Genomic DNA, 17,788 nt, shown 5'->3' on the forward strand with positions numbered 1-17,788 from the left:
ATTTTTTTTTCTCCCTATTTTTCCCCCCTCACCTCCGCTCTTTCTCCTTTCTTTTCTGAAGCGTTTTTGGACCAAGTTTTCTTCAGACCGTCTGGGCTTGGCTTTTTAATTTTTAATTTTTTTTTTTTTTTTTACTTTCACAAGGCGTTTTATTTTTTTTTTCCTGAGTGTTGTGTGTGGCAAAAAAAAAGTTCGTGTCAAGCCAAGTGATTTCAGGCGCTCTGCAGGGAGGAGGGGGGGGAAAGAAGGAAAAAGTTGCCTTTGTTGCTAGCGAGGTCTTACTGCCTTTATGCGCCTACGGGCAGGCGGCTGAAGAGAGGGTCGGCGCGCGTGTGCCGACAGCGCAGCGCCCCCGCCTCGCCGCGCTGGTTGGGTGCGAGCGGCTGCTGGCCCCTCTTCCCGCAGCCCCTCGGAGGCGGCGCGGGTTGTGCTGTGCCGTGCTGCGCTGTGCTGCTCCGCTCCGCTCCCCTCCGGTCCCCTCCGCCCGCGGCGGCCGCGCTCCCGCGGGCGAGCGGCAGCGGCGCCTGCGTGCCCGCGCGGGGCTCAGCCCGCGCCGCTCCCCGGCCCGGGTGCGCGGGGGCGCCTCCAGGCGGCCCCCTCCGCCGGTTGCCATGGTGCCGCGGCCCGGCGTGCTGTGGGCAGTGGCGGCGGCGGCGCTGGCGCTGCTGGTCCGGCGGGCGGCGGCGGCGCTGGCGGGGCCGGTGGTCCGCTGCGAGCCCTGCGACGCGCGGGCGCTGCAGCAGTGCAAGCCCCTGCAGGCCGACTGCGCCGAGCGGGTGCGGGAGCCGGGCTGCGGCTGCTGCCTCACCTGCGCCCTGCGCCTGGGGCAGCCCTGCGGCATCTACACCGAGCGCTGCGGCGCCGGCCTCAGCTGCCAGCCGCGGCGGGAGGAGGCGCGGCCGCTGCAGGCGCTGCTGGAGGGCCGCGGGCTCTGCACCAACGCCACGGCGGGCGGCAAGCTGCGGGCCTTCCTCTTGCCGGGACCGCACGCTGCAGGTAAGGGGGCTGCGGCTCGGGGCGGGGGGCGAAGAAGCGTGAAGAGGTCGCATGCATGCGCGCCTCTTTTCTTGTTCGCTGTCTACTTGCCTTTTTTTTTTGAAGTTAAAAAGTAAGTTGCACGCAGCAGGAGGCGGGGAGGCGCGGGCAGGCTCGCTGCAGACCCGCTCCTCCGGCGAGGCCCCTCGCTCGCTGGCCGGCGCTGCCTGCCTTCCGCCGGGGGCTCCCCGGCAGATGCGTCGCCGAGGCTGGGATCGTTGTGAAGGAGGGGTGCTTTTGCCGCAGGAAAGGAACATTTACCTCTTATACCTTATTTATGTATATACCTGCTTTCTTCAACACCGATGCTAAGGAGGAGCTCCTCGCAAAGGAGGCAGAATTGCTCTTTTTTAAAAAAAATGGGGAGGGGTGGGGAGGGATCGCGCGTTGCTTCTGCGGGCGCGTGGGGCTGCCAGGCTGCAGAGCCTGGATGGAGAGAGGGTGAAATCCTCGCCGTTTGTCCCCGGTGTTCCTGGAAAGAGTGTGGGCTAACTCCTGCGCTGCAGCGTGGCTAAGTCAGGGGAATGCTAAGCACAGAAAGGGGAAAAAAAAGAAAAAAGAGAAAGAGAAGGAAGTTAAATATTGCCCTGGCCCGGGAAGGTGGTTATTCAGAACAAAGCATTTGCACAGCAGTATTTAAGAGGACGTTGTTTTTTTGCCTGCACTGCAAATAAATCTTTGGTCAAACGAAGCTTTCCCGTAGCTCTTGCATGTCTTGTAAATGAGACGTTCACAGAGTGGGTTTTGTTTTGTTTGAAGAGGAAGGGACGGTTGGAAAAAGTTCTGTTAGCATGCACATTTGGAAACTTAAGACAGGGAAATTTGGGATTCAGATCAAGAAAGCACAGTCCCTCTGTGCAAACATTTCATTAAACTGTTTGCTAACCAACAGCAAGTATGTTAACATTTATTTAATAGAAAAGTGTGTCAAAAGGCTTTCCACTGTTTGCATTTTTAAAAAGCCAGGAGTTTTTCTGCTGGGTTGCAGGGACTCTTGGCTGGCCTCTCCTTAGCTGAGGAAGTGGCACCAGTGCTCCAGTTAGCTGGCTGCTATGAGAGTAGGAGATGCCTTACTATAATTATTTATATGCTGCTCCCGAGCTGTGACGATCTGAATGAGGGCGAGATCAGAGGTACTCACTGAAGTTTTAAATCTCATTAGAACATGGAGCAGCTTCCTTCATCACATGAACTTGGGTCTGCATATTCATCCTTCACGTGAATTGGAAATGAGGGGCGTCTCCTCCGTACTTGAGAGTTGGGGCTGTTTAATGGAGGGGTAGTGCTTCTAACAGTGACTGCTAGAGAAGGAGACAGGGGAAGACAGAGCTGCACTTTGCTGAAAATCTTTCTATTTTCAGCCTAAATAGTCAAAATGCAGAGTTCCTGTTTCTGCATTCTTGGCTGAGGGAGAGCTCTGATCTTGAAATTGGTGGGAGCTTTGATTCCGTAAAAAGTACAAAGTAGGACCCTTACAGTTCACATTCAAGGAGTGAAGGTTGCAAACCTGGGGTGCAAGAAGGAAGAAGTACGCTGAACCTGTGTGACACGTAGTGCCTGCCTTCTCATGGGGACCGCACCACTTCCAGCTCTAAATCCAACACTCCCTGGTGCACACCCTCCCCGAGCAGGATCACATCATCTCCCTTACACACAGCTAGGTCCTGCATCACATGCTACACTTTTGGTCGTTCTTAGTTTACAGAAATTGCTAGAAATCAGTATGGGGTGGTGTATATTACAGTAGCTTCTTAACAGCAACTGTAGTAGGCCACTGACTTACTTTCCAGTTCAGTTTTTTTGGGCCCTAAAGTGTTAAGTAGTAGTGTGCATGTGCAACCCTTCTAGTCTATTTTTTAAAAGAGAGCAAGGAACTCTCATAGGAGTTTTGTTTCTGTTAACAAGGGTGTAAAGCTAACATGGCATCAAGTTTTGTGAAACTGAGTTAATCAAGTATGCTTTACAGTTTAAAATGTGGCATTACAACTGTTCCGAATTGAAGTGTAAGAAGTGCTATTGAAACGTGATGATCTGTCTAAACTGAAATGACCAGCCCGGTAATTTAATGCACGTTAAGAATATTTTCTACTTATTTTTGGCAGAGGAGGCAAACTAATGAACTGGACTGATTGCAGAAAACCTAGTAGGCATAGTATTTATATTTAGGAGATTCAGGTTTATAACATTGTATTGTGTCATTTCTTGCAAACTTCATTGAGAATGTGGAAAAAAAATACCACTGTTTAAAAACAGGACATTAAACCACAAAAAATATGTTCAAATACCACTGAGAGTCTGAGTTAAACCCCCAAAAGCCAGGGAATTTAGACTTAAGACTTGAACTTCCTTAATCCATTTGCACTGGGAGTTGGATTTTCCTGGTCAATTATGTCCATTGCCAGCAGTGGCTACACTGAAACCACCGGTACCAAGATGTTAACTGGGATCCCTCCTCCTCCTCGTGTTCCTCCCCTGTTCTGTGTATTGGCAGTGCCACTGTACTGCCTGTGTTGAAATATTTAGAGTTAATGGGCTACGTGAACATGGGCTTTCAGGTTTAGCACTGAATTTCTTGGCTTTCGTCGTTTTTCAGTGAGCCATCAAGTACAATTTTAATACAGATCTCCAGGATGTTCCTTGCATATCGGTTATCATTGTGCACTCCCAATATGATTTCTTTAAAAAAAAAAAAAAAAAAGTGGCCAGCAGCCAAGGCAGCAACTACTGGGACTTTGCTACTTAGCTGACAGGAATATCCAAACTTGAAAAATTCCCTGAAGGAAATGCAGCCAGTTAGAGTTACGCTGCAGGAGTCTCCTAAGGGGGAGAAATGCAGTGTAGACAAATACCTCAGAAGGTACAGGAACACTGGGCTTATGCAGTATTTTGGAAAAATGTGCTTCTTCTGTATTTTTGTGGATGGTAGTTTAAAGAGAAAATATTTTTGAAGCTCGTAATGAAAGCAGATGCTTGTCCTTTGACACCGTTACAGAATGAATGGCATTTTTTTGTCCATGACCATTAAAATGTATTTTGTACACCTAGCAATGTTTCTAATTTTAATAGCAGAAGAATGAAAACGTGCGGGTTTGCTTTTCTTTTTGCTGTTCTGTATGTTGAATAAAATTAAGAAAGAAAACCTGTTAAAAGTAGCTAACTAGAACCATGAAGCTCAACGTGGTAGCATTTGTTGTATTAACGCCTCTTTTAAAAACAAACAAACAAACAAACCTTCCTGGGGAAGACAGAGAGTCACGCTACAGCCCCTAAGTTAGCCGCGTTTAGCCCAAGATGATTAAATCGGCCGTGGGCCAGCAGCGGTGGAGGGGCCGGCTCCGCGCCCCCGCCGCCGGTGGGGCGGCCGCGGGCTGCCGCTCCGGCGGCGCAGGCCCGCCCCCTCCTGCCGGCGGGCGAAACGGCAGCGGGCGGCGGCGGCCTCGGAGGGAGCTGGCTTGCAGGTGCTGGGCAGCCCATGCGGGCGGTGCGGTGGGGCACCTTGCGAGGCTGCCGGCAGCGAGGGGGTGCTTCGGTTAGAAACGTCGTCGCTTGGCAGCAAAGGTGCTGATGCGTGCAGAATGCTAAATTGCTCATCTTTTTATATATCCCTATTTTGTAAAGGAAAGTGAAGCACGTAGGCTAATCTAGCAGCTTGTTGCCCTTCCAGACGCAGCTGGCGGTTGATTAACATCGCTTCTTCACTGCATTTGTTCTTTTTGAAGGAAATTCCAGTGATTCGGAAGAAGAAGACCGGAGTAGCAGCAGCATAGAAAATCAGGCCATCCCGAACTCTCACAGGGTGCCAGATTCCAAATCACATCCACCGCACATCAAAATAGATATCATCAGGAAAGTGGAAGCCAAAAATACGCAGCGCTATAAAGTGGAATATGATTCACAGAGCACAGATACACTGAATTTCTCTTCTGAATCCAAACAAGAGACTGAATACGTAAGTACTTTTGTAAATGGAAAGGCATTTGCCTGCATGTGAGTGTGCGTGTGTGTGTATAAATACGCATGTTGTGCATACGACGAGATAAATAAATAAACTAAATAACTAAATGGTGGTAATTGTTGTAGCCATTCAAGGCATTCTGGCTGTTTAACCAGTAAAACCATTGGATCTGCGAATGCAGACAATCAGCAGACCAAGCAGATCATGTTCAGAAAACACAGAGGCCTAATGGAAGGATGTTTACGTTGATACAAGTATGATTTTCACTAAGTCATTTCTTAGAGATCAGAAGTTCTTGTCCCCCCCTGTAATTATCACACATTTGTGTGAGTGGACTTGGGACAGGTTTAATAGTGTCATCATTAAATTTGGTTGCAAACAGCATTATTGGGTTGCAATAATGGGAAGAAAATATTTCACATTCAGTGTAGAGGCACTGTGTTTGTAGTCCACGGTGCAAATCAAAGGAAATAAACTTAGGCTGGGTTGAGGAGTAGGGTCTTGACTGATCAGTCATTGTTTGTATCACATGCTGAACACTGCCTCCACTTGCAGTCGTCGTTTGGTGCTGCTGCCTAAATGCAAAGGCTCACAGGCACATGAGCTGCTGTTGCTTCCTACTGGCTGTGCCCAGGGGATTTGCAGGGCAGCCAGAGTGTGGTCAATCTGAGGGGAGAACAATTCCTCTTCCTGGACGTCCTGGCTGATAACCTGCTGGTTATTCTTGTGCCTGTGCCAGGTGGCCTAAAAAATATGTCTGGACATACTTTGGCATTTCATCAAAACGGTTGTGCTGAAACCAGACATGGCTTCTCACTTGTGAAAAAAGGTTTTGAAACCTGTATGAGGTGGAAAGTTGTGTCTGAAGAGAGTGTGGCCTCCAAGTTAACACAGCAAGGGTGGTGAAGCTGCGTGTTGAGTTTGCTGCTGATGTCCAGCCGTCTAGTAAAAACACTTCAGTATCTGCCTTCCAAGCGTGTCCTTCTCTCAAAAACATGAAGTAAACTGTCTACAGTAAAAGAATCAACTTTGATAGCGCTGAGGAAATATGGTCCTGGTCTTAACTAGGATGAACATTTCACTTACACGGTGGTTGGGCCCCATGAGCAAAGGCACACTGACTTACCAAAGCTGCTGGTGTCTCTAAGAACCAGAAATAAGTCCATCAGGGACAGGTGCCTTTGTCAGCAAATGTCATTCTAGCTGTGTCTGCATGTTAGCTCTTGATATTGATCTCTCTGACTTTGGAAGCCTGCTTCAAAATGATAATTAAAAAAAAGCTGTTGATCTTTTTGTAGGCCTAACTCGGGACCAAATCTTTGAACCTGTGTGATCTGCAGTCAGCGTGTCCGAGCAGTTTCTTTTTTTAAGGACCTGCCAATCAGAGCAGCAATTTAAAGCACGTGTTTAGAGCATGTGAGATTGATACTGAAAGAAAACATATGAAAGCAGTAAGGAAGGTCTTTGCTAACCAAAAAAAGCAATTTTAAACTCTATTAGAACTGTGGAGTCTGTATGCTTTCAGACACTCACATGAAAGGCACTTTACATGAGCAAACTATTAATATTACCACTTGAAAGTATAAATGTCATTACTTCACTAATTAAAAATTGCACCAAATGAGTCTTTGTGTTGATACAGCAACTTAAACATTTTAAACCCGTGCAAGCATGGAAAGGATTTTTTTCGGGTCTCTGCTGAGGAAGTGAGCTGGTGGACCAAGTCAGTAATGTGCCCAGACAGGAGTGTAGCTAAGCACAGAGTTTGTATGCTGCAACTTTTCAATCCCAATCCCACTGCTGACTCTGACTGCCTTCTTGGCCTCTGGCAAAATGTGAATTCCTCCCCTCCTGGTTTACTGACTGCAAAGTGGGGCTCATAACGCTTTACTCCCTACCCTGAAGGACTGCAGTGAGAAATAATTAGTTGGCGTTTGAGACATACTCTTAAAAGTGCTTCTGGAAGTTCTTTTTGGCTCACTGTCCTAGAGCTAATCCTCACTACATTGTCATCAGCCTTTTGCAGATGGAGAAAGTGAGGCAAAAAGTGACATACTTACCTAATGAGAATGTTGTGTGCACCCATTCCTTTGCATGGCTGCACCCATTTGGTCCAGTTGAAATTGGGAGTTGTTGTCCAAAGTTGCAGTATTTTTATATATACATATACATTATGCCAACCTACTTGTTTTCAATTAAATCCATTTCATTTAAGCTTTTAAATCTGGCAGAATCACAAACATCAAACGGCATTAGGGAAAATCTACCAAGTGGTGTATTTCCAGTTGCCTACCTTCTTCTTTTCCCACTTGGTGCAAGGCCAGCTTTTCCAAACCTAAGTTATGTTATATATGATTGATTTACATACTGGTTAAACCTTCCTGTATGTATATGTGGCTGTGATTTCAACTGGAAATGCCAGCCTGTGCCTCAGCATAGTGTAGGGCCTTCAGTGTTTAGAAATCAGTTTATCCTGAATGAAGCAGAAAGTCAGAATTTTATCTGTGAATGGTCTGCCTTTTGACATATCCAGCCATCCCTTTGATTTCATGGATTTGTTTGGGTTAGTGCTTCTTGCCCTTTAAAGATTTATTAACTCTTGTGTGAAAGACAGCATTTGGGAATGAACTTTCATCTGTGTTTTCTAAAACATGCTCGTTAACAGGGTCCCTGTCGTAGAGAAATGGAAGACACTTTAAACCACCTAAAGATCCTGAATGTCTTGAGTCCCAGGGGTTTTCATATTCCAAATTGTGACAAGAAGGGGTTCTACAAGAAAAAGCAAGTAAGTACAGTCTTGATCGTGTCAATGAATGCACTTCACCTGTTCTGCATCTTTGCTGAAGGATCTTGCCAGCAAGGTGCACTACGTGTCATTTTACAGAGGAACTAGTTCATTACCAGTTTTGGGACTTGATCTGATAGTGCTGAATCTTGTCAAGTGGGGACAGTGTTTTTATTTTCTGTTGGTCATGACAACAGATTCATTTGAGAAACTTCATACCTAATCACACATGGATTGGCTGGTGTCCTAGATACTAATGCCCTTTGGTTTAAAAAAAGCAGTGCCTCTGTAATAACCCACAGAGTTAAATGTTGCAGTCACCATATGACTGCAATAGATCAATGCTCTGAATTGTAAATAGCTGCTTGAGAGTTCCTAGAAGAACTGCACTGGATCATATTACAAAAAGCAACTTGAGAAAGGCATATATCTGTCCTTTATGTGCTACACAGATCACTTCCAAAATCTAGGTCAAGTTATCGTGAAAGTGATACATCTAGTAGTTACTCTGCAGCAAGGACGGCTTCTCAGCCCTCTAGTTCTGGGGTTGTGACCTTTCTTGACAAATGCAGACCTAAACTGCAGGTATTTATGCTTCAGTTGTGTCGGGTTCAGCTACGGCAGCATTCTCCATTCAGTGCTGCCCTTGAAGCTCATTTAGGAACTTGGGGAAGTGCAAGACGTGCCAGGTTCTTTGCTTAGTGTGCACATCCCATCTAATTCCAGTGTGTAGTCAGTGACCTGCCTCCAAATGTGTTTCTTGGTATAATTCCAAAATTTCCTGAATTCAAAAGTTTCTTTAAGGTTTTTCTCAAGGCAAACCCTCTGTAAGGACAGATGTTGTTTGTGGACCATCTTGTCTCTCCCGTTTGGATTTACATGAGTCAGCCTCTCTATCTCTGGTAACCAAAGGAGAGGCTGACTCTGTGTTACTAGCTAATGCAGGTCAGTGGTTGGAAGTGAGAGGCCAACCTCCAAGCAGGCAACTTTATTTTAGCAATGGTATCTCTCCATTTTTTGGCTTCCAGCTTTCTTAGAAACAGTCTTTCTCTTTCGGATATTCCCTGGAGCTCTGTGTTAAGCTGGCAGTGTCAGGTGGGGTGTTGCGATAGGGGTGAGGTTTCCAGCCTTCCCCTCTGACATCAGCCCAGCATTGACTGTGCTGTTTGACCTTTGGTGCATGCTGCTGAGCTTGTCTATGCTCCCCAGCTTTTCCTGAGCAGGTGGTGGCAACTCCCAAGCAGGGACAGAGTTTCTTTTTCTCTGGAGTTTTGAGAAGCCCATGTCATTCATGTCCTGCTGTGTGTAAACGGGCAGAGACCAACGCTCACATCTCGGTCTGCATTTGTTCAGAAAATACATCGGACTGCTATGTGGAGTGAGGCTAGGACGGTTTTGTGCCTGCGCCATGAAAGCATTTGCTTAGCTACTCTAGAACAGTGCATCATTTAACTGCGTTCAAGGCACACAAGCTTACTGTAGCCCTTTTCCTTCTCTAGGTATCATAGAAGAACAGAGACTGGTATTTACTTTGTTCAGTAGATCTTCCTTTCATCTGTCCTCAGACTCTCAGGTTTTTGCTTTGTCAGCAAAAAGGTGGAGGTTTGCACGCAGTCTCTGGCATGTAGTAAATCAGATCCACAGTCAGCATGTGTTAAAGTGCCTTACTTTAAAGGATGACTGTACTTTAAAGTGCAGTCACAGTTCTGCCACTGAGGTGGAAAAAAAGGAAACATGGAGGAAAAAAAATAGGAAAGATAATACACTTACCTAGTCTTTGTTCCTAGAAGTTGATTTAGGAGAATAAGGTGTTGATACAGAGCAAAGACATGCTTCTGCCCTCTGTGTAGTGTCCGTGCTGCCTGGAGGCTTTCAAACTGCTTTAGGAAAGGTTCCTGCGCTATGTCCAACAGCCTGTCCGGTCAGCAAACACAGAGGATGAAGGGGCACTTTCATACCTGGCCAGCCTTGTCAAGCACCGTGCCAATTCACACAGGTCCAGTAGTTTCAATGGTAGTTTGAGACAACTTGGGATCTTGTAGGAGATGCCCACAAATGGAGCCTGTGTGAGTAAATATTCTACATGAAATGCAGTTGGACCTGTAAATGAACCTCAGTCAACCCTGGGAACAGGCCTTCACAGGTAGGGCTTACAGAGGCAGGCTGCTTCTCACACAAACAAAATACAAACAAAAAATAATGTATTTGAGTTGCCCTTGTAGAATTAACTAGGAAAAAAGCATCAGTTTGAGAAGTGAGTGAGTCCTGTCCAGACTGAATTCACTGTCCGCAAGGCAATGCGACAATTATGTTTTCTTTTTGGAGCATCAGCATGGAGGTCTGATATTTTAGGCACCGTGAGCAGGTGTCTAATCTCATTAAAAGAATGCTAGGCTATTTTATTAATTTCCTTCATTGCTACTATTAGCAGCATTCAATCTGTAATTCAATTATATTCTGTTGTGACAACAAAATTCAGAATAATAGGTTAGGAAATAGATAGTAAATCCATCAAAAAATGAGTGTGAGCTAGGCATTTTTAATTCCGGAAACAGCTGCCAAAACCGCTGCCTAGGATGATAATGTAGATAGGTGTGTGATGCTAGGAATCTGATAAATTATGATCACCCTGGAAACCATTAAAACTCATTCAGGAGACACTTCACATATTAGTATATTCTGCCTTCCTGGTCAGCTGCTCTTCCAGTCAAATTGAAAGTAGTTATTTTTAAAGACATTTGCGGACATCTAGAAATTGACTTTTCAGAAACTATATAGAAATTGACTATTTCAGAAACGGGGTGATTTGCATATGTGAAACAATTCTAAGAACATAAATTTATCTGTCAGGGTATAACATGAAAAATATTTCACACCTTGTGTTCTTGTGTTTATATATAAACTTTTTTAAAATCAGACCTATTAAAATTTAGAATTCTTTGTCTTAATAAATCACACATGGAAAGTTGTACTATTCAACTGTGGTGTATAGGTATATTTATGTGGAATAGGTTGATACAGGCATGTTTCTGCCTCAAGCATGGAAAAAAAGGTTTTGATGAAATCAGAATTATTATATGGGGCAATTACTAGAATTGCCCCATATTTGTATACCGGAGCCAGATACTCACCTAAATGTGAGCTGGCATCGTTCCACTGAAAACAGAGCTGGGCTTGGCAGGAGCCAAAACAGCCTGAGGTATATGTCAGTGCTGTCTGCAGTCTGTTCCGGGAGACCACAGTTGTAGGTCCACAGAGACCTCTGGGCTGACCAGGAATTCAATGGGATACCATATGCTTTGCTGTGCCCCACGAATGCCTCTGCGGCGTTTCTTTGTGGAAGGGAGAGGGGCAGGTGGCATGGAAGCTGGCAGCTGGTGTTTCTATCAGAAGTAATTACTGGCTCCACCGCTTGGGCAGTTTTCCAGCTTTTTGGACTTCGGAAGTCATACAGAAGAGCTGGGCAGAGCCTTGAAATGTATGTGGAGTACAAAATTCAAAAGAGCGGATATTTATGTATACATTTTTTCCATATGAACTGTCTACCACTTATGTAGGGAATGCAAGCTAGCTGCTTCAGGATAAAAGCATCACTTTTGAATCAGAAGTGCTTTACTATTGACAGCATGCCTGAGCAGGTAGTACAAAATCGCAGATTGGAAAAGGTAAATTGTTTCCTCACAGAGCATTACTTCAGCTGTAGAATGATCTAAGGGTTGCATTTTCCAAATGGGTTGTCTAGAAGAAATAAAAAAACATTAGTAGTAGGGAAGGTGTTCCTGCAGACTAACTTCACGTTGTAGATAATTCCAAAAATTGATTCTGCAACTGTAAAAAGCAATCAAAACTTCAACAACATGAGATAACTTTAAGTGATCATTTGTTTTGAGAGTGATGCAAGCCTATGAATCAGCGAGAGTTGTGTAACATACTTCATATAGTACTTCTAAAAGGGGAGGCTGTGTTACTATTATTAGCAGAAGTGTAATTTCATTGCTGGAGCACCAGGCTGGCAGCCAGAAGCCCTGTGCTCTAATTCGGGCTCCATCTGTGCCTGCTCTCTTGGGAAAAACAGCTCAAGAACTGCTGCCTCAGTTTCCTTTTCTGTAAAATTTAAATTGTGCAAAGGCTGTTGTTTATGAATTCCTCAGTTTTGAGCATGAAGAATTTAAGTAACTAAATGTTAATAACACTTAAGCTAGAGTCCAGTCCAGTTGCCATCAAAACTGAAGGAAAATTTCCAATCGACGTCAGTGGACTTTGAGCAGCCATTGACGGAAATCCTGGAGAATACATGCAAGCCCTAGTCAGGCTTTTGAGACAATAAACATAAGTTGTAAAACTTATGTTTGAAGATTTAGTACAGAAAACCAGCTGGACAGGTAACTAGAACTCAAATGCAGCTAACCACGTAGTTTAGCAAATTATTAATGTAGCTGTTCTCTCAGTAGGTTTGAACTTCTTCACCCTTTCCTAAAATAAGCTGATATGTACTTTAAGCTTGATCGTGTCATCCTGCTGCTGTCCATTTGCATAGGGCTAATGCAGAAGGACTGCAAATTCAGAGAAGAGAAGGCATTGTATTATTTCTGCATTGGGATTGTTACTCAAAAATATATCACAAGGGTAGATTAATTTGCAGTTACGGTGATTAACATTGCTTCATTTACTCTAAAATAAAATAAACAAGATGGAAACTTGTTCAGAAATTTGTGTCTAATCTGTGATCTGCTCCCATCTCTCTTTCACAAGTTCCTAGTGAAGACTGTCTACCCTACTCCATGCTGCCATGAATTACTTGGCTCAGGGGCCCATGTGCTGGTGCAGGGTGTCCCAGGGGTGACTCATATTCACAGTTCTGTCCAAAATACCACCCTTTCGCCCGAGGTCCTAAACTAGATGTGGAAAGGGTCAGGCACTTTGGGGAGCATGTGAAGCCCAACACTTGCTTGATGTTTCCTTGCGTACCTGCATATGAAAAAGACACTTAGCTTTGTGAGCCACTGCCATACCCATGTGGGAGATGGGGACACACCTATTAGACTCTGGAGAACAAGCAGTGGAGAGGTAGTGGCCAAGTTTACCTGACTTGTATCAGCGTGAACCTCTGAAATACTTGAATTGCTGTGAGTGTGATCTCAGACACAGCATTTGCTCTGCTTGCAGGATAGCCTTTACAGTGTTGAGGGCTGCAAGTGGCTTCAGTCTAGCCAATCTTCCTTCATGTTGGTGATGAAACAAATGAAATCTCAGTCTTTGAAAAGCTAGGTATACTTGTGTCACTGCCTCCTTTGTAAGTCTGTCCTGACTGAACAGCCACCTCTGTTAGCATTTGCAGTGAATCCACTATCGCCAAATCTCAAAACTTGAGCTGACGTGGAGGCTATCTCTTGGCAGTGAGGTTGACCAGGGCAAACCTAGTGAGATAATCTGTGTCCTGGAGATACAAGTCTTTCGAGTGGGTGAAAACCTTGCAGGGTCCCAGAGGTTCACAGAGTGTAACTGTGTCCAGGGTTGCATACTGAATGCAACCTGCAGTGTGTCATCTCCTTTAGTCTAGTTTTTACCATTCTTGGTTCCTTGGGGAGAGCATTACGTACTTAGTACCTACTAGACTTTATAATGCATTTTTACTGTGTTACTATTTGTGAAGAAGTTCAGTGCAATTGCCTGTCTAGTGGTAGTTTCAGGTTGGTCAGCATTGCTGGCAAATTCCACCAGGCCAACTTCTAAAGCTGACATAGGTTATAGACTAGTATATAAGCAACCACAGACTAGTACATAAGCAACCTTATTTATAGGAAAATATACATGTAAAGTTCTAGTACACCTAGCAGTTGTTCAAGTGGTAACTCCATTACAAAAGGATTATGTATCTGTTAATAAATGTCAACTACAGTATTGAAATTCCTTCAGCAAACAGATGCAAGCCAAGGGTGTTTATTGCTGCAATGGCTGTCTTTGCCAGCCCTGTGCTTTAGCACAGAACAAATCTGTTAACTTTCTTTTCCAAAGATGGGTCCCAGTCATCAGCCTGTACTGTTACAAGTAGTCCCGGTATTCAAAGGGGGCAACTGTGCTGCCTGATATAATAGGGAGTAGTTTATAAGGCTGTTTTCTGGTAGTTCTTAGAGCAGTTTTATTATGGATTAAAGGGGTTGACAGGCAGGGCAGGTAAGCTTTTATTGTGATACTTTGTAGTGGTAATAAATATTCTGTTTGATTCTGTCAGACATGGCCAGGATATGGAAGTGCAGCCGTCAAATGAGCAGGAATCCCTGCTATATAACACTAAGAGCGGAGAAAACAAAAATAATGCTAACTGGGTCCTTTATTATGTTTCAGTGTCGCCCATCCAAAGGCCGAAAGAGAGGTTACTGCTGGTGCGTGGATAAATACGGACAGCCACTTCCCGGATATGATGGGAAGGGAAAAGGAGATGTCCACTGCTATAACTTGGAAAGCAAATGAGGGCTGGGTGCCAGCTCTTCTGGCATCTGTGCGTGGCTGCTGGACCTCGCAGAGACCTTGGAGGGGCTGGGCAAACACTGTGGACTGTGTTGCGCGTTGAGTAATGAGCTCTGCCTCCCGCGGCGGATGGAGCATCACAGCCTCTGCAGATGCTGCTGCACCCTGCCACCGACATGCGTCGGGCTTCCTATAGGACGTGTAGGGAGCTCTGAATTCCCACGTAAACCTGCACTATTGATACCCAGAGAGAGAAAAACAAAAGGCACTTCAGAATGGATTCAGGGAATCTCCACTGACTTTTTAAAGAACGGCCTGTGACCAATTTGATCCCGAAAGATACTGCTTTTTTTATTTTAAAGAATTTATAGATTGTAAGCTTGTAAAAGTATTAAAGAAACAAAACAAAACAAAACAAAAAACCCACAAGGATTTAAAGGTTAAGCTTTTTTTACAGGTCTGACGGGGAACTTATTTTCACGGGTAAAAAGTTTTATAGAAATCTCAAAGAACTTTTTAAAGAAACATATTTCTAAAATAAAGACATGGCTATTTTTTCTGTAAAATATATTATGAATATTCTGTTAGCCTGTATTTAATATAATTGTTTTTTAATAAACTTTATTTAAATGTAACATGTGAATACCAAATACTACACAATAATTCTAGTGTATACTTCTGTATGCAAAGAGGAAGTAAGGGTATGGAATGATTTACAAATATGTATAGACCCATATGCATACACACTGACCTATTCTAGATAATAGAAATGAACTTGTGGAGCGAAGGAAGTGTTTCCGGAAGAGATTAAGTTTTATTTGAAGTAACTACAAATACCAAGATAATCTTTTTTTAATTATTTTATTTTAGTGGTTTTTCTAATGTACCCATCACTGAATTATGCCACTGGAAAGGATAACAGTTGCACTGAAGCTCTCGGTAAAGCATTCTTCTGTCTGTCCTTCGCTTCAGTTTGTGCAACAGGGCTTACATTTCCTCTGTTTCCTGCTCACACTATTTCAGAATATTCATGGACAAAAAATTGCCATTACAGTACCACCCTTTCTATTTCGTTATTTATTTTGAAAAGCTGTATCTATTCTGTGTTGTCTTGGTACTATCTACCAAAGCACATATTCTGTATGAGGAACTTCTGTTTAAAACAACACTGACAAGATGGGGGGGGTATCGTGGACCCGGGTGTTGAGACCCTCGCGCTTCATTTATGCTACACAATTGTTGCTTGCTTTGACTTTGGTAGAAATGATTTGCTTGTATCTAAGCATAGAATAAGAACCATTGCGTTTAAATATTTAAACCAACTGTCTGCCACAATGTTATATGTCCTTTTAATTGGAAGAGAAGTGATTTGGTTTTGTTCTGGTATGTGATGCTTTCACATAAGGAAGACTTTGGAAACTTTTTTTTTGAGGCTGATTGTTTACTGAACTTCATGACAAATTCTGTATGACAATGAAATCTGGATAAGGAAAGGTGGCCTGTGAAATGTAACATCTCTCTGGAAAGTAATGCCATATTTTGTATATGTATTTATTTATATATTTTATATAAATATTTTATATATTTATATAAATATATAATATATTCTTATATGTGTCACTATAAATGTTTGATGTCACTGTAGAAAAAAGAAACCATCAACACTGTAATTTCCTGTTGAGTTGGGAACTCTATGGAGGCTGAGGGCAGTGGGTTTCCAGCCGATGGGGCCAGGGGTTGTGCTGATGGAGGGGAGACCATGGGGCCGAGGTGCCCATTCCTCTCCCATACCGTGAATTACAACCACCCCTGTTCCTGCCAGCAATGGCAAATGTCTTGAAACTCTGACATGGAAAGGTTTGGATGTGCAGCTTGCCAGGATTGAGACAGCCGATCACCATAAATCAGATGTCTAAAGCCTTACCCCGAAATGTATTAGCTGAACAGCCCTGTGTGCATTTTGCACATCTTGCTAATTTCTACCTAATGAATGAATTCACGTCATCGTTAAAACTGAAATTTTTTAACCTTAGAGTAAGAAAAAAAAGTATACGTGAAGTGATGCTTACTCCAGGCTAATACAGCTTTCCTGACAGATGGTTACAGAAAGCTTTGTGAGGTGAAGATTTATTGCAATATTTTTACTGCTAATGCAAATGTAATGCCTGCAAAGATTTGTTGGCAAAAAAATAAATGCTGGGCCTTTTTTTTTTTTTTAAAGTTGTAAACCAGTTCCTTTCAAATAATTTCACAGAGGGAAGAAAGTTACATATACACCAATATTTGGGCACGTAACTATGGATATGAAAATAAGGGATGGATTCATGAAAGTGAGTTAGTATTTCGCCTTTTTTTTTTTATCGCTATCTTGTGAGCCTTCTGAAAAAGAAAAGCAGCTTCTCACCAAAAAAGGTGGATAGCTGCCTTGCAAGCCACATTTTTCCAGTATGCAAGAAATGTTTTAACAGCCTGTGGCAGTATTTCTGATTGGTGTATTTTGTCAAGTTTTTAAGCTTTTTATGTTTTGCCCTACCATTAAAAACAAATAAATACAGAAGCAGTTGGCTAGTAAAGGTCTTTAAGTGATACTAAATTCTGTGCCTTCACTGCCTTCAGCTCAGGTGGTTTATTTTTTTAAGTGAACATTTGTCAGCTTGCTTCTTGCTCTTAACAAGCTCTTTCAAGAATCTAAGGCGATCTGGGTGAACATTATGAAGTCTCAGAAAAATCCTTGTAACTGCTAATGTTATTTACACATCAAATATTTCCATGTGAAGGCACTACAAAAGCTTAATGTATGTACTGCAAAAGTTGCTTATTTCTTTTTGAGCATATTTCATCTCTGGATGCTACATGGGTACCATATGTAGCCCAGACTGATGTGGTAAGGATTTATTTTAACCAGTGTAAGAAATAGTTGCATAAATCCGTATAATTGACCAGAATGCAAGTTAAAGCTGCCTGCAGGCAGCTCTATTATCTTTCAAACTATTTGAGAAAATGCCTTTTTTTAATAGACCTACTGTGTTTGCTATAGTCTTTTGAGCTCAGAATATCCCTTTCCACCTTTTTGGCATGCATGCCCTTCAAGGCATAATGTTAGCTATTTCTGCACAGGGGAAGGAGGCTTCAATGAATACCAAAACCACAGAATTAATTAGTTTTTAGTACAGTCTGAACTTTTTATGACTAAATTCCATAGAAACCTTAACACAGCATAATTCTTTATTGAAGTGAGCCCTAAATTTAAGTAATGGTTTTACAGACCTTTTGGGAAATCATTTTTTTTGGTATCTCTAGTCACTCTCTAAAACTGTGTAAGCGAGGATGGCTCCACAGAGATTTTACGTACTAGCAATAGGAATTATATTTAAGGTATGAAAAGTGCTGAGCAATTTTCCTGGATGCCAAAGCATGTTAGTATTCAAAATGAAATATTTATATGGGTAGCTGTTTTGTATGTGGTCCTGCTGCGCCTGTAAGAACTCTTCACATATATTAATTTCTATCAGAAGAATATGCTTGCTTCCTACATTAGAAAGAAC

General features: G+C 43.3%; 1 protein-coding gene across 1 annotated transcript; it reads left to right on the forward strand.

Moving 5' to 3' along the window:
- The first annotated feature begins 579 nt into the window (after window positions 1-579).
- On the forward strand, window positions 580-15,854 carry IGFBP3 (insulin like growth factor binding protein 3). Its single transcript, XM_009468130.2, has 4 exons — window positions 580-996; window positions 4,755-4,984; window positions 7,656-7,775; window positions 14,121-15,854. The coding sequence occupies exons 1-4, from the start codon at window positions 612-614 to the stop codon at window positions 14,244-14,246; spliced, it is 861 nt and encodes a 286-aa protein (XP_009466405.2). The 5' UTR covers window positions 580-611; the 3' UTR covers window positions 14,247-15,854.
- The last annotated feature ends 1,934 nt before the right edge of the window (window positions 15,855-17,788 follow it).

The sequence above is a fragment of the Nipponia nippon genome, unplaced genomic scaffold, assembly GCF_047370975.1.
Source record: "Nipponia nippon isolate SJK-2023a ecotype South Korea unplaced genomic scaffold, ASM4737097v1 scaffold_1, whole genome shotgun sequence".
In the NCBI taxonomy this organism is placed as follows: Eukaryota; Metazoa; Chordata; class Aves; order Pelecaniformes; family Threskiornithidae; genus Nipponia; species Nipponia nippon.